The following is a 24,063-nucleotide window of genomic DNA, read 5'->3' on the forward strand; positions in this document are numbered from 1 at the left end:
CTACATTTAAATATAAATAGTCACATTTGGTTAGTCTTGAGCAGACTATCATGGCAGAGTTCTGGTGGACAACACTGTCTTTCGTGCTGCAGATCCTGAATTTTAGCTGACCTTATAGTCAGACTGGGACCTTCTCTCCTGTGAAAAGGTATAGAAAGTAGAAAGTTCAAGTATTGCTTTTCTTTATCCTTGAACTCACCTCCAAATTGTGACTGATTTTGATCGTTCTCCAAACACCATCAAATCATTGTTTTGTATTTTTTTACTAGAATTTATGAATACATTTGCAGCCATTAGGAGCTGCATCATTACCAGAAGTAGAACTCTGTCTACCTCTTAGTTGTTTTAATAGTGAACTAATTTTAAGGAATTCATTTTTGTGCTTTGTTACTAGGATTTTCTGCTAATTAAATATTTTGTTCTTTAAAATATTTGGTTATTGCTAATGCTGATACAGCCAACTTGATCTCCCTTTCTTTTAAGAAAAAGCTAGTTACCTAATACTCATAACTGTTCAGATGAAAAAGTACTTAGAAGAATTATTTTTCTGTTTTTTAATAGAATTTTTATTTCAAAAAAAGTCTTTAACCTTATTAGAAGTATCGCTAACCAGGTTACTGAATCTTAATATTCTAAATTTGATACTCCCATCTCAGGAATGCTAGAATTTAATGGAATTCTTCAAAGCAACACTCATATCATTGATAACCTTTTTGGTGTACTTTCCTTTTCCAGGTACCTGAAAAGGTTTAAAGTGATGAAGATCAAAGTTTTAAGAAGTTGGTGCCGGCAGATCCTTAAAGGACTTCAGTTTCTTCACACTCGAACTCCACCTATTATTCACCGGGATCTTAAATGTGACAACATCTTTATCACTGGCCCTACGGGCTCAGTCAAGATTGGAGACCTTGGTCTGGCAACCCTGAAGCGAGCTTCTTTTGCCAAGAGTGTGATAGGTATGTTTCAAGTACCATGGAGCCTGTCTAGCCTTCTGACATTATTTCTGTTCAGAAACCTGACCCTGTCAGAACTTTTCTGACATGAAATAAACCTTCAGAAGTTCATAGCTTAAACCTAGAAGGTAATCATTTCTACTTATGAGATGTGGGGGTTCTCTGTATTTATGCTTCTAGAATCATCTTTAAGATTATTAATGTTCTATAAAATTACATGGGGAAAAGTAAGATGAACTTTGTTGACAAAACCTCATGTATCAATCTCATAGAATCATTCTCTGGATACTTAATATTTTATGTACTATTTATATGGTGTGTTCAGTGTGTCACTTTATTAATGAAATGAAATTTATGTAGTTTGATTTCTAAAATGTACATTGGATATATATTTGGAAAAGTCCTGTCTTTTAAAAATGTTATCTAAATATATGAAAGTATGAATTTATTCTGAAAAGTTGGTTTTATCTATTTTTTTCTTACTTCTACCCTTCAGAAATTACAATGTATCCAAAATAAATTTTTCACCTTAGTATTTTGGACACTTGGGGCTGGACAATTGTTGTAAGGAACTGTTGGGTGCATTTTGGGATTATTTAGCAGCATTCTTCTGCTCTTTACCCACTAAATGCCAGCAACAACACCTTCTGTCTACCTATCCCTAATTATTATAATAAAAAATGTCTGCAGACATTGCTGTTTGGGGGGCAAAATTGCCCCTTGTTGAGAATTAGTAATCTAAAGAGTAAGGCTATCCTTTCAGACTTTTAATCATGTGTTAACTGAAAACAATTATATTCTTTTTATGATAAACTTTCACTCTCTAAAGTGAATATTATAATTTAAGAACTTGAAATCTTCACAGACATTCTACTTCACACAAAGAAATTCACTGATTATGAAATAGGTTTGAATTCTAAATATTAATAGGAAAAGCAAATTACTGATGTAATTTGCTCACAGTGTGCTCCTTGGAATGTTATGTGACTAAGATTTGAAGTGCTGTTTTTACATTTTCTTATAATACAATAACATGAAGAATGAAAAAAATTTATTTGAAGCTGAATATCCTTTTTGCTATCTTTACCAGAAACCCCTGGCCCAAGGTAGTTTTTATTTTGTTTATATATAATGTGTAAGCTTACAATTTGAAGTTTAAGACTTAATTATTCAAAAGCATTGCAGAACCTAGTCTTATGGGATCACACACTCTTGCTTATAAATCATTCTGTATTTGTGCATGTATATATTTGTTTTTTGCCTCTAGGATGTCCCTCACTCTGTTTCCTTTATCTGCAGTAAGTTTATATACTGCAGGTGTAATGGTAAGTATGTGAAATAAAGGACTCTGGTGAGTGGCCTTTATAGACAATTACATTTGATTTTATTGTCTTTAAAAATGTATTGAACATTGGGGTTTTTCACTGCAAGGCCTCCTTAAAAAGTGAAACTGATTAGGTGGAGTGTTAATGACATTTGCAGCTACCATACAGTAGGGGGCAGACAAGTACTTAATCTTTTTGAATCTTTCACACTTAGGTAGTTGCCATTATATCTGCTTTGTTCCCTGCTAGTTTCTTACTCTTTGCTTTCATTTATTTTCCATATATTAGTTTATATCTTAGCCAAGAGTCTGCTTTGACATATTGTATTACAGGGATCCATCTTAAACAATACATAAACACTCAGTTACTTGACCCTGTTAAGTTTCTTATAAAGGCCTTACAGTGGAAGATCTTCTATAAGATATTGGATGGAACAGACTGACTAAGAAGATGTTCTTCCTCTTTTTCCTCTTCCAATTTTTTCTCTTTCACAGGTTAACCCCTCTGCTTCTTCCCCCTGGTGAGTAACGACTGCAGCTTCTGCTCGCATTGAGTGTGAATCATTCTTTTAATTTAAGGTACCCCAGAGTTCATGGCCCCTGAAATGTATGAGGAGAAATATGATGAATCCGTTGATGTTTATGCGTTTGGGATGTGCATGCTTGAGATGGCTACATCTGAATATCCATACTCGGAATGCCAAAATGCTGCGCAGATCTACCGTCGAGTGACCAGTGTAAGTCTTCCTAACTGTTAAGAGTTCCCAAGCTTGATAACACCCAACCATGCCAAAGGGAATAGTAGTAGAAAGTATACTAAATAAGATTTGGGGAAGGGGAGGTGTTGAGCTATGTGCAAGGCTCATGATATAGTGAGAGCAAAGATAAAAGAACTACCTATTTGTCCTGTCCCTCCTTGCATTCACTCAAACCTTTATTATGAGATATATTTTACGTTTAAAACCATACTCTCAGCACCTACTTTGCAACCCCCTATTAATTCATCTGAGCTCTCATTCCCTCCTACCACATAAGCCACCGCATAAGTGCTTTATCAAATTAATTTGTTCACAGATTTTTCTCTGAATGACTTTATTTGGTATTTTAATTTATTAAATTGTAAATGACTACCCACAATATTTAAGGTATAAATTAATGACTCACTATGGTTTAAATTATCCATGATAGTTATGTGTCCTGACAGAGATTATTTCCTTTAGCTGTCCAAATAAAACCTGAAATGTAGTTGTTAGGACTCATCATTTCATTTTACCAGTGTGTACTTCATTATGCTTCTCTAAAGAAATACAGATATCTTCTAATATACCCATAATACCAGACACAATTAACTGTGATTTCTGGATCACGTACTCTAAACATATTCAGATATTTTTTCCCATTGTTTTAATGATGTCTATTTAAAATAGGTCCTATCAAGGCTCACAGAAGATATTTTGTTTTGTTTTAGCCTGTTACCTTCATTTTCTGCTTGTCATGAATTCACTGAAGAATTTAATTATTAGGAATGTGATATTTCTTAATTTATCTGTTTGCTTCTTGCTGTTTAACTTGTTATTCTCTTTTCCATATTTCTGTAAAGAGTTTTTCTTAAAGTAGTCATGTCAACAATGTAAAAATTTTCCCCTTTTATTAGCATTTACTTGAGTATACTGTGTATTTTCTAGAGTCTATATAATATATGAAATTGCAGAAGAGGAAGTACAGTTGTCATAATCCATTTGTCTTCTATTAAACCATGTATTAAAAAGAAAAGCAAAAATTTTTTTAGTTTGGAAAATATTGGATTTTAGAATGTTAAGTGTTTTATATTATTAACATAGTGGACTCATTTTTAATGAATTAATAAATACCTTCACACTTTCTGAGTTTTAACTTCTAACATGGTAAACATCATTACATAGAACACACAAAAACCTGCTGGGCTCCCAATAATTTTACTGGTGTAAAGCATTTTAAGGCAGATGTTTTGAGAGCCACTGTTCAAAAAGCCTTGACAAACTTTAGGCTACAAGAATAGCTAAAAAGAAGAAAGTTTTATTTTGGCTTAGGGTTTCAAAAGATTTCTGTCCATGGTCAGCTGGCTCCAAGGCAAAAACATGACAGAAGAGCATGGGAGAGGAAAGCTGCTCAGCTCACAGTAGCCAGAAGCAGAGAAGAGAAGAGAAGGGGTCTGGAAAAGATAAATCCTTCCAGGGCATGCCCCCGGTCAACTGCTTCCTCCAACTAGTTTCTACCTCCCCATAGTCTGATCAGCTATTCATAGATTAATTCATTGTTTGCTTGCTTACTTTATTGATTAATAGCCAGATAGATACATAGAAACATAAATATATACTAGAGATTGAACTCAGGGTCGATTTACCATTAAGCTGAATCCCCAGCACTTTTTTTTTTTTTTTTTTTTTTTTTTTTTTGGTACTGGGGATTGAACTCAGAGGCACTTATTACTTTACTACTGAGCTACATCCCCAGTCCTTTTTCAAAGGGACCCCGGGGGTGGGAGGTGAGAAATGCTGGGGATGACATTGGCCAAACTATATTGTTATATGGTGTGCATGTATGAATATTTAACAACAAATCCCATCATTGTTTACAACTATAATCTGCCCCTCCCCCCAAAAAAGGAATCCTCCTAACTTCCCCTGCCAAAAGATGAAGACTAACAAAAGATAATATTAAGAATTTTATGCCGGACTTGGTGGTGCATGCCTATAATTCCAGCTAATGAAGAAGCTAATGTGAGAGGATCATAAGTTCCAGATCAGCTTGAGTAATTTAATGAGACCTGTCTCAAAATTTAAAACATTTTAAAAGGGGGATATAGCACAGTGGTAGAGCGCTTAACCAACATGTGCAAGGTCTGGCTTTAATTAAAAAAAAAAAAAAAAAAAAGGGGAATTTAATTTGTACTTGTTTTGGTATAAGCAACCTGGAAGTTTTTTTTCTTTCTTTCTTTCTTTTTTTTTTTTTTTTTTTTTGTTAGTTTGTTTTATATTGTTTTGTACTCAGGATTGGATCCAGCAGTATTTAACCACTGAGCCACATCCCAGCCCTTTTTGTTTTATTTTGAGACAGTGTCTTGCTGACTTGCTAAGGCTGCTTTGAACTTGCAATTCTCCTCCTGCCTCAGCCTCCTGAGCTGCTGGGATTGTAGTCATGCACCATCTCACCCAGCCCCTAGAAGTTCTTTAATACCAGAAAGAGATAGCAAGAAAGTTCAACCAGTTTAAGTAAAGTGAAATTGTAAATTCATAACATAAAATACTTCTATAAGGTAACACACAGTGTAAAGTAAGATAGATGTGAAATCAGATTTTGACAATGAGAATAAATAAGGCTTGCATCTAAGAGATATTCTAAATGAATAATGAAGGTGATTGAAGATGAATAACATACATATCTCCTATTCTCAAAACACTAATTTTAATATAGAAGATAAGTGTGTAAGCATAGTGAGTACTTTAATGGAGACAGCCACTAAGAATATTGAAAACAAAATGGTTAACTCTACTATGGATTAGGGAAGGTTTTACAAAAAGAATTGTTGTATGAACTGTCAAAAAGGGAGAAAGAAAGATAACAATCAATCATGATGGTACATGCCTAGCATGAGCAAAGCCCAGTACCATTAAAAAGAAAAAAAAAAAAAGAATCACTAAGTAGATTTCCCTAATTGTTAATCTTGTCTCCTGTCAGAGCAAAGAATTAGGGGTCAGTAATTAGGAGGTAAACTTGTGACTCTCCATGTGTTTTTTTTGTTTTGTTTTTGCTGCTATTATGTTATTTTGTTTTAAAAATAACCCTAGGTTTTTTTGAGCAAGAAAGGAAGAGAGAAGTTGAAATTACAGTAGCGAGAGGATGGGGTAGCTAATTGATATTGGGCATGATAAAGGAAGGGGTTTTTATTTTGTTGTTGTTTTTTGCCCTCAAGATGAAATCAGATATTATGATGTTTTGGGACAGACAAAATCTTAACTTTACCCTGCTGGGCTCTATGGCGTACACCTGTAATCCCGACAGCTCGGGAGACTGAGATGGGAGGATTTCAAGTTCAAAGCGAGCCTAGGCAACAGGGAGGCATTAAGCAACTCAGTGAGACCCTGTCTCTAAATAAAATACAAAATAGGGCTGGGATGTGATTCAGTGGTTGAGTGCCCCTGATTTCATTCCCAGTACTCAAAAAATATCTTGACTTCACATCCCTGCTCCTTGTGTTGTCTTGAACAAGTCACCCAGTTTCCCTTTACTTTGTTTCTTTATCTGTCTATTAAAAAAAGACACCCGTAACTCCCTTACAGATTGCTTACCTGGTACTGACTGGTACTGATACTGATACTGATAGTAGGTCCTGGTTATTTTTTATGAAATATGAGTTAAATTATCTTTTTTTTTTTGCGGTGCTAGGGATTGATCCCAGGGCCTTGTGCTTGGCAAGCACTCTACCAGCTGAGCTATATCCCCAGCCCCTAAGTTATCTTCTGAGGGGTATAGACTAAAAATGGCTTTCAAAGATGATGATGATGATAAGGTTTGAAATAACATTATGGGGTTTTTAACTACTCAGGAAATAATAATCATTAAGAAATAGCACCAAGCTCCAGAATTCCTCTTTAGTGTTGACAAACACTTATTGGATAATAATCCTTCATTTGTACTTGTCTCTGTGTGTACAAGGAGAAAGAATAAGTTTTGACATAATTTCCTTAACAAACTATAATAGTTTATATGCTTTATTAGTCCTCAGGATTCTATAGTCTCAATTCTGGTTACGAGGATTTGAAGAGTAGAATATAGTTATTTATTCAACTGAGTTCGACTTCACTGGAGAAAAAATAATTTTATTAGTATCCTTTCCACTTGACAGATTTAATTTAATTTATTTATTTTTATTTTTGTATTTTAGTTAGAGACAGGGTCTCACTGAGTTGCTTAGGGTCTTGCTAAATTGCTGAGACTGTCATTTGAACGTGTGATCCTCCTGCTTCAGCTCCCAGCTGCTGGGACTACAGGTGTGCACCACCACACCCAACCCTCATTTAATTTGTTCTATGTGCTAAGTACAACTAGAACCAAGAAATATACTGTGAATATTAGCTTGTTTAAAAAGTTGTGGTTTTGCATGGAGTTACATTCATGTGTGAAAAAGGTGATAACTGTTAAAATTATAATAAGGTTTATGTTTAGAATTGAGAAATTAAACTGGGTACATTTGTTTGGAGAATGAATCGATCATTCCTTGCTACCTAAAATGCATGACTAGATACCAAATCTGAAATCTTCAATGAAAATAAGTAACCAAGTAATGAGGGAGAAAATAATAAGCTAATAGGATTCAAAGTTAAGGGAAAAAATGCCAAAAGTTGTTACGTATCAAGGTTAATTTATAGGTCTACATGTTGTATGAATGATGTTACTGAACAATAAATGATGATGTGACTTTGGGCAATTACTTCTGAGTCTTAATTTTCTCATGAGAGTATGGTGGGCTAATTGCCATACCACAACTAAGATTGTTGTGACAAGCAAATGCTTTGAAATTATATAAAAATGCCTTGAAAAAGTTTAAAAACATTGTTTAATATGTAACTTGATTACCTTTGAAATGTCTGCCATCTTAATAGCTTCTTGATGTTTCAAAATGATTTAATGGGTTCTTTCATAAAAGATTGGGAAAATAGTAGCAATAACTATCTTTTTTTAAAGTTTAAGAATGACTCAAATATATTGTTTACAATAAATGTTCCAAAATCTTCCGTTTTAGAATTTTATTCCCCAAAGCTTTTCAATAAATCACAAATGTTTGGACAAATTATTCCATGTAAACCTGATTACACATAATTAAGTTATAGGCTTTCTGTAGTTCTTAAATTTGACTTTCAGTGAATTCTTTTACAAGTTGGTTAATCTAATGTGTTGTACTTATTGCTTTTATTGAATCTTAAAAGATCTTTGAGCATTTGACTGATTGAGTCATTGATTCTCTGAATGGCATAAAGTGCCAGGTCAGAGTCTTGATTAGGAATAATTTTCTTTTTTTATTATATGTGCCTAATAAAAATGTGCCTTTATATTTTTAACAGCTTTATTGAGATATTTTATATGGTCTGATTGGCCCATTGCAAGTATATAATTAATTTGTTTGATCAATTGATGGTATTGCGGATTGAGCCCAAGAGTGTTCTATTTCTGAGCTACATCCCTACCCCCCTTTTCTTTTTATTTTGAGACACAGTCTTGCTGAGTTGCCCAGGTGGTCTCAAACTTTTCTGTATTTCTTTCCCAGTCTTCTGAATACCTGGAATTACAGGTAATTCATTGGTTTTAATACATTCACAGATAAGTGTAACCATCACCACAATCAGTTTAGAATAATTTCATCATCTGAAAAAGAAACCCTTTACCTTTTATCTGTTACTTTTTAGGCACAGGACCCCAGTACCCTCAAGTAAGCAACCACTGGTATTCCTTCTCTATAGATGTTCCTATTTTGGATATTTTGTATAAATGAAATCATATAATAGTTGGTCTTTTGTGACTAGCTTCTTTCAGTTAGAATGTTTTAAAGGTTCATTTATGTTGTAGCAAATATTCATGTACTTCATTCTTTTCTTTCTCTCTCTCCATGCCCCCACACCTCTTCCCCTTTCTCTCCCATCTCCTTGTTTCTGGGGATGAATCCAGGGCCTCATGCATTCTAAGCATGCATTTACCATTGAGTTATATCTCTAGCCCTTTCATTCCTTTCTAAGGCTGAGTAATATAATGCTGTGTATACGTATCACAGTTTGTTTAGTCATTCATCCATTGATAGACATTTTGGACAGTGTCCTGCCTTTTGGCTGTGATGAATAGAACTGCTGTGAATAGAGCTGCTTTGAATATTCATGTACAAGTTGTCCACTGAATATCTATTTTCAGTTCTTTCTGTTATATACCTTAGACTGGAATTACTAGGTAGTATGCTAAATCTGCTTAACCATTTAAGGAATTTGTTTTCCAAGTAAATGCACGTCATCAGGGCAAGAGAGTGTTGATTTATTTATTTAAAAAAAATTTTTTTTAGTTGTATATGGACACAACACCTTTATTTTTATGTGGTGCTGAGGATTGAATCCAGTGCCTCCCTTCTGCAAGCCAAGTGCTCCACCACTGAGCTAAAGCCCCAGACACTATTTTATTTTTAAAAAAACTTTTTTGTAATTGTAGATGGATAATATGCTTTTATTTTGTTTGCTTCTTTTTGTATGTGGTACAAAGGTGGTAGGCAAAGCACTCTACCACTGAACAACAACCCCAGCCCTTATTTTATTTTTAATTAACACACAATATTTGTACATATTTTTGAGATGAAGCATAATAATCCTATTTATCCTTGTTGCCACTTGTTATTTAACCTTGATTCTAGCCATCCTGGTAGTTTGAAGTGGTATCTTATTATGATTTTGGTTTCCATTTCCCTGATCAGTAAAGATATTGATCACTTTTTTCATATGCTTGTTGAATATATGTTTTCCTTTTGATTGGAAACATTCAGATCAGATCCTATATTCATTTTTAATTGGGTCGTCTTTTTATTATTGAGTTCTTTTCATATTCTAAAGATAAGTTCTGTTACAAACATATGACTTACAGTTATTTTCTCCTGTTCTGGGGGTTGTCATTTCTTAATAATGTCACTTTACTAGTAGTGTCCTTTGAAACACACAAAAAATGTTAATTTTTGATGAGATTAAGTTTATGTAGTTTATTTTTTGTATGCGTTTTGGTGTCATGTCCAACACTGCATTGCCAAGCTTGTCTTTATGAACATGTACTCCTGTGTTTAGAGATTCAGTTTTTACAATTAGGTCTTTGGTTGCTTTTTGTATAGATTATGAGATAAGAATCCAACTTCACTCTTGCTTGTGGCTATCCAGTTGTCTTAGTGCTATTTGTTGAACTGATATTTTCCCCTTTGAATGGTCTTAGTGCCTCTTGCTGAAAATCAGATGACCATATGCACATGAAATCTCAATTCTATTTCTTTGCTCTGTATGTCTTGATTGCCAAATATATAAGCTAATTAAATTGTGGCACATCAAACTTACCTCACCAAATCTATACGCAATGTCTGATTTTTACCTAACTTTCAAGGGAAGGATTGGGATTAGTGGTGTGGAGGGATACAAGAAATTATGTGCCCTTGGAAGTCTAAATTGATATATTCAGTATTTAAGCACAGATGTGATGCTGGTTTTCTAGGCCTGCCATAACAGAGTACCACAAATTGAGTGGCTTAAAACAACAGATATTTATTGTCTCTTGGTTTTGGAGGCCAAAAATACAAACCAAGGTTTTGTCATGGTCTTGGCTCCCTCTAAAACAGTAGGGGAGTATCGTTTCTTTGTTTTTCCCAGCTTCTGGTGGTTTGCTGCAGTCCTTGAATTTTAACTGCATTATTTCAAACCACACCTGCCCCCCCCCCCCCCGCCCCCCCATCTCTGCAACAATGGCCTTGTGTCTATTCTGTTCTTATAAGCACACCAGTCACTGGGTTAAGGTCCCACCTACTCACAGATAACCGCATCTTAACTAAGTTAACCTCTGCAAAGATCCTGTTTCCAATAAAGTGACATTGTGAGGTTACTGAGGTTAGAACTATACCATTTCTTTTGGGGGAATGCAGTTTAATTCTGAGACTCTTCATGATTTAATCCATTACATATTGAATCTCTTCAGTGTTTCAGACTTTTTCCTAAATCCTTGGTATTAAATATTACTAAATCAAATACAGTTATTGTCTCTAAAAAGCTTTTTAGGCAAGGGGAGCAGACAAGTAAAGAAGATAATTGTCATACTCTTTAAAAGATATTGTAAGCTGGGGTTGTGGCTCAATTTTAGAGCACTTGCCTAGCGTGTGAAGCACTGGGTTTGATTCTCAGCACTGCATATAAATAAATGAGTAAAATAAAGGTATATCAACAACAACAAAAAGTGTTTTTGAAGTTATTCAATTCGAAGGGTAAGTACTTAACAAAAGCACATAGTCGTGGTACCTCATTAGTTTGGACAGGTTAGAGAAAGAAAAGATAGGAAAGGACTAAGTATTGCATGTGAGAGATCTATAATTTTGTATGTCTATCAGGTTTGAAAGTAGGAAAAGGAAGAGGCAAGGGAAAAGGGAGGAAAGAAAGCTTAGATTTTATTCTAGAGCACTGGCAGAACCATTCTGCCACCTTAAAAGTTTGGTAGGTGATGCTAGGCAAGCTAGTACACACTTGTAATCCCAAGAATTTGGGAGACTTACCAGCTTTGGCAGCTTGGCAAGACCCTGTCTCAAAATTTTTAAAATAACTTGAACTGGGAATATGGCAGTGGTAAAGCTCCCCTAGGTTCAATACGCAGTACCAAAAGTAAATAAAGGTAAGGTGTTATACAAGCACACTTTAATTTTAGAAAGATTCCGGCAGCAAAGTGGAGAAATTTGTGAGGAAACTGAAAGCGGAAACCCCAATTCAAAGACTATCACCATCATCTAGGGAAATGACAGGTAGTCTGAAATGAGGAGATAAAGGAGAGATAGCCAAAGTAGATGAATTAGAGAGATAATCTTTTTGTGAATTAAAATGGAGTTCTTGCCAGGTGCAGTAGTGCATGCCTATAATACCAGCAGCTCAGAGGCTGAGGCAAGAGGATTGAGAGTTCAAAATCAGCCTCAGCAATGGCAAGGTACTAAGCAACTCAGTGAGACCCTGTGTCTAAATAAAATACAAAATAAGTCTGGGGATGTGGCTCAGTGGTCAAGTGCCCCTGAGTTCATTCCCAGTACCAAATAAAATGAAATGAAATGAAATAAAAAAAAAAATAAAAGTAGTTCTTTTCTACTTTTATGAAAATAAATGCCCATTTTAAGTATATGTACTTAAGATCTAAAAAAATCAAACTAATCATGAGGTTAAATACATAACTTTAAGTTTTAGGACTATAACATTTATAAATTTGAGCAGGTTGATTATTGGTGTATGGAAAAGTTATTGATTTTGTATCCTGCTACTTTGTTGAATGTGTTTATCAAGTCAAGAAGTTGTTTGGTGGAACCTATAGGGTCTTCACAATATTGGATCACATCACTGAGAGCACAGTCAGATGAACTGGAAAAAAATTGAAAAGCATGGCTGATCCTCCAAAGACAAAGAAAATGGACAAACCCGAACAGTTCCTTTATGAACTGTCACTAATCCCCAGCTCTCAGAGCAAGTCTTTTGCATCCCTGTTCCAGTCAACATTTTCAGAAAGGATTTGCTCAATTCGTTGCAAACTGATATTACTATAGAAATTATGTGAGACCTAAAAAATAGCCCAGGGTTATGCAGGTTTTAGGTTTGGTCCTTGCCTTTGGCAACTACACGAATGGTGGAAATGAAACTCCAGGGCAGACAGATGGCTTTGGATAAGACATTCTCCCAAAGCTGAAAAAAAATGTCAAAATCACTGACAATAGGAGAAGCCTTCTGTCATATATTGTTTCATATTATCTTTGGAATTTTGATGGGGATGCTAAAAAAGAAGAGTGTGTCTTTTTCCACTGTCAGAACCGCAGGACCTTTTTCAGGCCTCACAGATGAAGTCTGAAGATTTTCAAAAGGATCTCAGAAAACTGAAGAAAGACTTAGAAGCCTGGAGGTTGAAGCTGGGAAGGTGTACGAGGTCTCCTCCAAAGAGCACATACAGCCTTTCTTTTTTCTTTCTTTCTTTTTTTTTTTTAATCTTTATTTTTTAATATTTTTAATTGTTAATGGACCTTTATTTTATTCATTTATTTATGTGTGGTGCTGAGATTGAGCCCAGTGCCTCACACTGGCTAGGCAGGTGCTTCTACCACTGAGCCACAACCCCAGCCCCCACATGCAGTTTTCAGGCAAAACATGAGGCAATTATTATTCAAGTTAAAATTGACCCAAAAGACAGAAGAGACTTCACTCACAGAACTCATAAATTGGTTTTTTTGAGACTACAGCCTGTTTCTTTATGAAACAAAAAATTGGAGAGAAGGAGGTGGTCCCCAATGTTTTCAGTATCTGGTATGAATTCAGCTCTGACTTAAAGACTTTTGGAAGAAAGATAACAAACTTATTCTACAAGAGAGAGTAAAAGAAGCTGAACAGGTGCGTAGGCAGAAGAAAGGAAAATCACTGTATAAAATAAAACCAAGACATGACTCTGGAATTAAAGCAGAGATAAGCATGAAAACATAAATAATGAATGGCAGAATGAAAATGTGTCTTTGCAAAAACTTCCACAAAATTCAGCTGACCTGAGGATGGGAAGACAACTCCATTATTCTTATCATTTTCCCTCTTAACCTTTTCGTTTGTAGTTTAAGTGCAAAGAGAACACTGTGGGATTTTCCTGTTGTTTGTAGTCTTCCTGTCCCCTTAGTTCCCTCCAGTGATATTATACCATTCTTCAATGAAGTAATAGGACATTTAACAGAGATCACTATGTGCAAAATACTGTATTTAGTGTTTCTATTTCAATTTTTAGGACATTTATATGAAAAATAAAATGAGTAATAAAAAAATTACAATTTTATCTGGAAAATTTACATGTTTTAGTCAATAATGTGGAAACACACACTCTTTTTTCTAACATTATTAATGGCCCTTTTGTACTGTAGAACTATAGTTGAGTAATTACAACAGACTGTATAAACCACAAAGCTTAAAATATTTTACTATTGGATATTGGTGGGATTTGTTATATCCGTACATGCACACAATATAACAATAAAATTTGTCCAGTATCACTCCCTAGCATTTCCAGCCTCCCTCACTGCTTTCCACCAATTGGTCCCTTTCCTCTACTGATCTCCTTTTGATTTTTAAGAACCAATCCCCCACCTTAATTGTTGCTTTTTAAAAAGTAAAAATAATAAGGTGAGCAGTAGAAAAGGTGTATTCTGCCTCTGTTTTAATAATTAGTATATTGATATTTAACTATTTCCCTACCTCTAGAACTATGCCTCTCAAGGACAGGTTTCCTTTTTCCTCAGATTAATTCACTACTACATGTTGGACCCTGCAGTAGTACGTTGACATACAGTAGTACGTGATAGCATTGCAAATATTAATAAGTATGTACAGTATGAGCCAGATGTTGCATTGACACTTGCATATATTATGTAGTTAAATTCTTCCAACAGCCCTGGATTTAATGGGGGGGGGGGTAAGCACTCTCTACCATTTATAAATAAATAGTCTGAGACCCCAGATGGTTTAGCAAAAGATTACTTATTGAGACAAGAACAAAAGTTCTGGCTTCAGATTCCCTGATTATATCAAAATGTTATATTGAATTCCTAAATATGTGTTACAATGTCAGTCTGTGATCTGAGGACTTTTAAACCTAAGTAAAGGCTCATGTGAAGAGGGTAGGTCATAGTTTTGGTTATATTCTGTAAAGTACTGGTAATAGATTGTGTCATACTAGTAATTCATTCTGGTCTCGCTTCTCCACCCTCCCCCCACCCACCACCACCCACCATAGAATAATCGAATTGAGGTGTGTGTAGTGTGCTCTAGCAACTATGTTTTATTCCAGAGCCATTTTTGCATTTGTGGCTTGCATTTATGATTGTCCCTACATCAGCATCCTGAGTTGCTGGGACTATGGGCATGGGTCCCCAGGCCTGGGTGTAGGTCTTTGCTTTTAGTGTTATGTGATTAGAGGTCTTTCCTACCCACCTTGTCTAAAACAGTGTTCTTAAGTTCTTATTTATGTTCTCTTCCAGATTTTAATTTTCTTCATGGCTTTCCTCACAATCTAACATTGAAGCCCCAATTTGAATATAAGTTTTTTGATTTGGGTGTTCTATTTTTCTTATTCTTTGCTGTATCCCTAGTAATTTGCAACTGACAAGTCATTGGCACTCAGCCAGTATTTGAGTACATGAATACAAAACTGTAGGTAGTAAAACAAAATGTTCAGTTCTTGTGGAGGAAATGGTCTCTGGCATTGGATCTGCTTGAGTTATAATTCCAGAAATGACGTTTCCTAGTTGTAAGACTGACAAGTTATTTAACTTCTCTGAGCCTGAAGTATTTCTGAGTATTAAATGAGGAAGGCATATAAAACATAGCAAGTGCCTTTGCATGCACTTACCAGTCAGTACTTGTTAGGTATTGATTGCCATTATTATAACTGACATTGTGACATGTTTTGTAGTGAAATTAAGTTGTCTTTTGTCCTATTCTTTTAACTGGTGACATATAGCAAATTGCATGAAATTTAATGTGTTTGATGAAGTAAAGCTTTAAGTGGGGGAGAATGAATTAACATATATTGGTAATCTTTTTGTCAATCACCTTGCAAAGTGCCTTAAAATACTATCTTTTTTTAAACTTTTTAATTTGATAAGTAGATAACATCTTTTCACAGGTTAGAAAATAGAAGTTAACCATATTGTCTAAGGACATATGTGAGATCTTAATAATAGAGTCAGAAATCAAGGGACTTCATACAAACCTTAACATTTTTATTCTTTACCTGTTCTTTTTAAATATTTTTTTTCCCCTAGATCTTAAGGTAAATCTTCTGAGGAAAAAAATTTAGGGAATTTGGGTAACAGATATAATAATGGGTTGCTGCAGTTTTTTAGCCCTTTTGTAAAGGTTCATGATCCTTATTTAACATAGAAAAACATTTTAGGTACATGCAGTACTTTTATCTTAAAAATCTACGCCATTAGTAATGAGAACATCCAAGTTAGAGAAGCAATGTACATTGCACAAGTTTCATCTGTTAATAAAAGAATGAAAACTATAGTATGCAATGGTCTCAACATTTTATATGAAAGATAGTGGCATTTGAGGTTGGACCAACATACAGGCTTTCATGTGTCCAGAAAGCAATTGAGCCTTGGGGAATTAATCATGAGGCAAGCTAATTTCCTTTGGTAAAGCTAGCTCAATTTGGTAGAGTGTTTTAAAAGGCTTGTTTTCCCAGCAGGATCATAAGGTATGTTCAAATTCCTGTAAAACTAATGGTTCATACCAATAAGAATCTGGTTGAGTCCAGCCCCTTAACAACCAAGTTAGAAATAATGGAGATTTTTTTTAATTACTTTGTTTGTGTAATTTTTACTTTGTCACTGATTCAATTAGCCTTTGAATTGCCAGGTTTGAACATTCTGTCTGGGAAAAAACAGAATTGAGGCTGTTAGGGTAAAATTCCTTTTAGTTTTTATATAACAGTTTGCAGTTCACCTTTCTTTTTTAAATAAAAAGAAATGAAACTGATTCCTGATTAGATAGATTTTGGAAGTTGAAGGAAACTTTGTTTCTTTGTAGGTAGAATTTGTTCTGCTAGAAAAAAAATGTATTGAAATAACTTAATAAATTTTGTTCCTGTATCTGTCCAATAAATTTGGAATATAAGTGGAAAAGAAAACTTTCTGTATCTTGAAAACATTTTACATGACTTCAGAGACATTCCATTACTGTGATATAAGATTAAAAATGACAGTTTGAGGTATCATTCCCAGTGCTTTAGGTTCTAAAGAACAGGTGTGAAATTCTTATTTCAGAATTCCTTGGGAAAGCTGATTTATTTATCAGCCCTGAATATTAATCAGTAATTCACAGGCAGCAGACTTTAGAATAAAATGGATTGAGTATGGAAAGATGCCTCATATTTAAATACATTTCAACAGTACTGAACTTTTTGATAGCTTGGAAGTAATTCACGTGCTGACGGATAGCCCATCACGTGGAGTGCCTGACTCGCATGCTGGAGGCCCGGGTTTGAGTCCCAGCACTGTGGGATTGTGGAAGTAATTGACATGCTGAATGCTAAAAGATTCTTATGAATGCTGTGTAATTTCTGAATTTTCTTAGTGGTATGATTTCAGGTATAACTTGAAAGACGCATAAGACTCAATTGTTTTTTTTTTAAAAAGGGAGGGAAAAGCAAGGGTATTTTTGTTGATAGAAAGGTGCATTAAGTACTTGGCCAGGGCTGGGGATATAGGTCAGTTTGTAGAGTGCTTGCCTGTTCAATCCCCAGCACGGCAAAAAAAAAAAAAAAAAAGTATTCAGCAAACAAACAAGTAACTCAATTGACTGGACTCCTTGAGGGGAAAAGAAAGAGTTTTTGTTTATTTTTGTCAGTACAAGGGATTGAACTCAGGGCCACTCTACCACTGAATTACGTGCCCAACTCTTTTATTTTGAGACAGGGTGTCCACTGAGTTGCCCAGGCTGGTCTCCAATTTGGGATCCTCCTGCCTCACTTCCCTAGTAGCTGGGATTATAGGCGTACATCACCCTTGCTTGGCTAAAACGGGTGTTCTTGTTAGTGGAAACAGGTATTAAATATTCAGTGAGCAAGAAAAACAGTTTGACTAGATTTTATTTGGGGAGCTAGGAGCCAGGTTGTAAGTAGAAATTGGATTGTGAGGGCTTTTTATGCCACAGTAAGGAAATTAAAAAGCATAGTAGTAACATTGAACTAGGCACTGAGAAACAGATTCTGCTTTTGGCATTGTCTTGTAATTAGATCCTTGCCCACTGGAATATTGACCATATTTTCTTATTCTTTGTGCTGAAAGTAATACAATGTTGTCTAGTAGATGCCTGACACCTTGAGACTAGATTAAACTCTCAGTAGTCACAAATTGAATTAATGCATTAATTTTGACTTTGTTGTGACATTAATCTTTCTGAGCTTACAATTGTCTCATTTGAATGAGGGTTTTTTACTCAAGTTCTTACTAGATCTATGATCCTGTGGCTATCTTGTAAATGTGGAGAGCTATTAATCAGTTTTTTAGAAATGTGATATAAATTAAATGATGACCTAAAGTCATTAAATGTCGGATGATAAAATGGAGTCAGGTGGTTGGCAGGCACAATGTAAAATATAAGTTGAAGGTGGACAGAATGGAAATAATTAGGCCCATCCTAAATCGATCTAACTTAGCAATGAAACTTTAGCATTCAGGACTTCAGCGTTCACAGTTGTAATGTTGCGGGGAGGGGGAAGCAGTGGTTTTGAGAGTTAATAAAAAGGGCAGCAGAAATCTCATTTTGCCTTGTTAGAGATCTTTGGCTCTTAGGAGCAAGAGTGCTAGTAGTGGAACTGTAATACATCTTTTAAAACATCTATCTTTGTTTCAAGAGCTCATAGACAAATCTTAAATATTGTGGGAGAAGCATCCAGGGATGATTAAACTTTCTTTTCTGAACCATGATGAATGATGACATCATTCAAAGAAAAGGGAAAATCCAGAGAGTGGCACTAACTTTGAGAGAAAGATTCATTATTTGTAGGTGAATGGTATTTTCATTGTATATGTTGAGAACTTAATTTATAGAAAGATGACTTTTCTAGAACCTAGATATTTGCATCTATATCATAACCTTGTCAAAAAAAAAAAAACAAAAAGCTATAACAGTTTGGTTTTGTTTGGTTCTAGTTATTCCTTGCATGGTAAAATTTAAAACCTACCCACATCTTTATAACATATGAAGCAGGGAACAAACAAGGCTCAAACAAACAAGATTTTGTATCTCTTCAATTTAGTCAAGCATAATCCTAAGCAGTCTTCCTTAAACAGTTAAAGGTAAGGCTGTGTTTCTGCAGCATGTTGCTGCATTCCTGCCCAATACTTAATATCCTAGTCTATTTAGTTAGTAGCAATCAATTGTGTTGAGTCAGAGATCAGTGGCAGCTGCTTTGAGAAATCCTATTACATTTAGTACATTTCCAACCTTTGGAAGTATTCCTGCCAAACTGCTTTTAAGTCCCTGTCTCATACTACTGTTGGTGACTGGAGCCTTTGCATCCATTGTCTTGATTGGGATTCAAGCTTACACAGTTATAAGGGATAGGGGATAGGACTTTATCCTTTACAACATGCTTTTCCACCATCCCTGTTAATGCCCCGAAGAAAAACCTTTCCTGAATCATTAAAATCAAAGTAGTTTTTATGTGGGTCTGTGAGATCTTCCTGGCAAATGAAAATGTTTTTATGCTTACTGAAGCTTTTAGTAGAAGGGAAAGGAAATAGAAAAATATCTTGCCATGTTTGTTAACTAATTCCTGGCTGATACATTATTTTTTTCACGAGATAGTGGTAAAGCATTTAATATTGCCACTTTTAACGGCAGCACTGGGGATCAAACCCAGGGTTGCTTTACCACTGAGCTGTGTCTCTAGCTCTTTTGTTTTTTATTTTGAGACAGGATCTCATTAAGTTATTGAGGTTGGCCTCAAACTTTCAATCCTCTGTCTCAGCCTCCTGTGTTACTGGCATTACAGGTATATGCCATTGCACCTGGCTAATGTCACCACTTTTTAAATTGAGTAAACAGAGTGCCTGTTATCGCTACTTTTTTTTTTTTTTTTTTGTACCAGGGATTGAACTCGGCACTCAACCACTGAGCCACATCCCCGGCCTATTTTGTATTTTATTTAGATACAGGGTCTCACTGAGCCTCACTTTTACTTGAGACTGGCTTTGAACTCTTGATTCTCCTGCCTCAGCCTCCTGAGCCACTGGGAATTTCAGGTGTGTACCACCGCACCCAACTGTTTTCCTTACTTTTTAAGTGAGTTTAAGAGATATGGTCTAGGGCACACAGTTACGTGATAGGTTGAACTCAACCCCAGTATTGTGATTCTTTGCCCAGTGTTCTTGTGGCTACATATTCTGAATTTACACTTTATTCACTGAATTTAATCCTTGTTTTATTTTTTTAAAAAGCATACTTTCAAAGTGGATTTCTAGTATACATATAAGTAAGCCTCCAAGATGAGCTTTGTCAAGGAGGCAGAACCTGTGAATGCAGTAGGTGGAGCTCTGAGCAGATAAAAGTCTCATTTGCTTGCTCAGGAATCTGTTGCTGTTGGAGGAGAAAACAGAAGCAACAGTAGCAGAATAGTTTTCCCTGCCATTCAGCATGTAGTTTTTGTCTAAAAGGCCAATCTAAATAAATAAATTGTTGACTGAGCAGAGCGAACTCATGTCTGAGAGTTGGGGAAACATGGCTGTTAAAGGAGAAACTGTGCTTCAGTTTGACTTTGCTGTTTGCCTTCCTTATGCTGTGGGCTAAGTGACTGTTGATTTACATCTTATCCATTTCCCCCCTCATTTTTCTCTAACAAGTCCGTTTTGCCTTTTCTGATGGATTTTACAAAGAAAGATTTTTTCTCAGTATTTGTCATCGTAAATTCTCATTGCTGCTGCTGCCCTCAAAAGGATTGTGTAAATGAGGTAGGTAAGAATTTCCAATCTATATGAAGGGCATATTGTGATCTCTTTGATGATATGTGTAGAAAGTTTTAGTTAGAGTACTGAAATTGTTAACTTCAGAATACTTTTTAAAATATTTAATGTTCTTTGGTTAGGAAAAGTTTTAATCAGTGTTATCATAGCACATTTGAAACTTAAGCTTTTGATAAACACTTATATCAGCTCTTGATGTACACCTGATGGGGGTCGCATTGTTCATTTTTTTGGTACTCAGTTTAATGTGCAGAAGTGACCTTTTTAAGAGTACATAATTTTATGTCATGCTGAAAATATCTCAAGTGGGTATGAGCCACTGTCTCATGAACCCCCCCGCCACACACACACACAAAGACATTACTGCCCAAAGAGAGATTCTGTGAATTTCAAAAGTAAGACAAGAATACTTGTAGGGTGAGGAGTTACAGACTTAGAGTGTGTCCCTAGTAAAGTTTAGTAGTTTTATTCTGTGTAGAGTAGCCCGATTTATGTACCTTAGTACTCTTTCCAGTTTTGTGTTTTCCAGTCTCATTAAGATTAGGTGGGTGATACTTTGCTTTTTCTGGTTGAACAGGTCTGAGTTGGGGGTAAGTTGAGAAATTTTAAAAAAGGAGGTGGCATTTGAGGATTGTGGGGGCTTTGAACTTATCATCTTTGTTGAAGTATGTAAACTAAAAGGAAGTAAGGTGAAAATTTTATCATAAAAATATTTTGTTATTATTGGTTTGTTCTTTCCAGTGCTTCAAATCATGTTTTAGAATAATATCAACAACCTGGCATGGTGGTGCACACTATAGTCCCAGCAATTCAGAAGACTGAGGCAGGAGGATCATAAGTTGGGTAATTTAGCAAGACTCTGTCTCCAAAAATAGAAAGGACTAGGGTGTAGCTTAGTAGTAAAGTACCCCTGATTTCAATCCCCAATACCTAAATAAGTAAACTAGGTGAACTATTTAAAAAAGCATCAGTTATTCAAAATACATGAAGTTCTCCTCTCTTTAGAACAAGTTTGGTGAGTATACCAAAAACTGGATTGTATCTTTATTTTTATCAGGTTTCTGTTTTATTTATGTCTCAGATGGCTTTTCTATAGTTCACTTCAGGGTCAGTGGAGTACTCATTGCATACATTGTTCTTGATCATCTTTTAATATGCAACTTATAAACTCTTGCTTATGAAATTATTCAACAATCCTCTTCTAGGTTACTTAGAATCCTGATTTCTTGGTAGTTGCTGACTACCAAGAAATTTTTTGAAAAATTTTTGAAATTTTTTGTTAAGATTTTTCAGTATCTTAAGTGGGTAGCAGTAAGCAATCTTAATATTTTTTTTTAAGGCAACAGTGGCATCTGAATGTGCTGTATAGCATTGGTGTGGAATGGTCTGTACTTAAATTGTGCTATAAGTTTTAAAAAAGCAGCATAACTTTATAGATTTGAGGTTATTTTATGCAGTTATTGGTTTTGCTTATCTTCTATATACTTTATTCAACTAGTGTTCCTATTTGTAAGTAGAAAATTTCTGTTTGTAAAGACATGATTATGTGGATAGAGTTAACAAAGGATTATTTATTCTTAGGACAAAACAAGGATGAAAACAGGTTCAAGAGAATTTTTACTTTTTTTACTTATTTTAAGTAAATCTTATATTTCTGCTGATTGCCTTTAAGCTCAAAGTTGGTATTGGATCAGCAAATTTAATAATTCAAAGAGCTTTCAACCTATATAACTTTGGATTCCAGCTTTTGTAACTATAGATAGGTATGTTGGGCAGATATTATGGCCATTTTCTGAACAAGGAATCTGAAGTATAGGACTATTTCTGCATGTTCATTTCATACTTAATTCAAGTTTTCTGTTAATTTATTTTGTCTTTCCAACCTGCCTGTGCTAGATTGAAACAGAAGAATTGGTATAAGTTTGTTTATTAACTTACAATTTATTGCCAGTACACCAAATACATTCCCCTGAAATGTATGTGCTTATGGAAGAAAGATTTTTCCTCATCAGATTCTATATTTTCTTTAGCACTTTTTAAACTCTTTATATGCAAAGTTCATCTATGTAGGACAGTCCAACCTATTTTACCAAACCATCTTTAGGTGATTTTTTTTTTTTTTTTTTTTTTGTTCTATAGTAAGTGTTCTACAAACAATATATGGCATTTTAGATAGCTCTTTCCATTATTCTCATAAATAACACTTTAAAGTTTATTGTAGAGAAAAAACTAATGTGAAAACAAAATACTCTTCTTTCTTTTTTTTTCCCCCTTGCTACCAAAGAACATTTAGTATGGAACTTGCCTAAGGAGTTTCTATTTTTTTAATAAGTTTGAAATACCAGTGTGATTTATTAAAGCAGCTTTTTACTTTAGCAGCATAATTTTCTTGTTTTCATTAGAATTATGCTACAACATGGACAATTTGGAAAAACTTAGAGCTGAATTTGGAAAAATAAGAAGATGGAAGAAAATGCAAATAGTGATCTTTGTAGTCAATCTCAGAACCAGACTTTTTAGATATATGAATTTAACTTTAGGATCAACTCTACTACATTTCCTGGAAGTAGAATTTTTCAAATCAGGACTTTTAGGATAACACAGTGGGTTATTGATAAGAATTATCCACTTTGGATACAACTTTGGTATTTAAAGACTAGCACTAACCATTTGATGTACAATTCAGGTGGGTGCCTTAAACAGCTGATAGCATAGAACCCTACATATAGTCACGTTTTTTTCTTGGACATACAACCCTATGATAAAGTTTAATTAATAAATTAGGTGAACAAGATTAATAAAAATTAATAAAAATAGAACAGTTATAACTATACTGTAATAAAAGTTAAATGTGGTCTCAAAAAATCAAGATTGTATTTTCAGATTGTAGCTGATTATATTTAACAAAGCGAAAATGAAAAACCACAGAAAAAGGACAACAGTTGTATTTCATTTAGATTGAGTGATTTTGTTTATTTCTGTGATTTATTAGATGGTTACTAATTTTGTTATACTATAATCAGTCCCTGAGATTATACAGATGATTAGAATTTGTGCATTTAAGTAAGCTTTTCTGAACACTCCCACCTAGGCCATCTGTCATATATGTATTTATGGACTTACAGCACTATTTAGTGTAGCTACTTTAACTGTTAATTTATATAGTTACTAGGATGAGATGGGAGTAAATAATGAGATTTTTTCCCCTCCACCCCATTGTCCAGAAAGTAGTGTTTTGTTCTTACTATCTTAGGTTTATCTTCCATACATTGCTGAAAGTTTTATTTTCAAAGAACTTAAACTTTAGGAAAGTTCTACACTATCACTGTGATGCTACTCATTATAATGTTTACATAGAATAGTAGTAATGAATTTCTTCTAAAATGAATTACAATGCTTATCTTTCATGTGGGTCTGATATATCACTTTTCAACTTTATATTTTATTTATGCAAGACAGTTTGCTCTTTACTTGTCATGTCAAACCTAGACAAACCATAA

The 24,063-nt window shown here is 34.7% G+C and overlaps 1 protein-coding gene across 1 annotated transcript in view; it reads left to right on the plus strand.

Moving 5' to 3' along the window:
• The window catches only part of WNK1 (WNK lysine deficient protein kinase 1), a 141,927-nt gene that overhangs the window by 64,357 nt on the left and 53,507 nt on the right, over positions 1-24,063 (plus strand). Inside the window, 2 exon segments of the mRNA XM_079139877.1 lie at positions 736-956; positions 2,857-3,014. Coding sequence (XP_078996003.1) covers positions 736-956; positions 2,857-3,014 — 379 coding nt within the window.

This window comes from Sciurus vulgaris (genome assembly GCF_902686455.1).
Source record: "Sciurus vulgaris genome assembly, chromosome: 5".
NCBI classification, from domain to species: domain Eukaryota; kingdom Metazoa; phylum Chordata; class Mammalia; order Rodentia; family Sciuridae; genus Sciurus; species Sciurus vulgaris.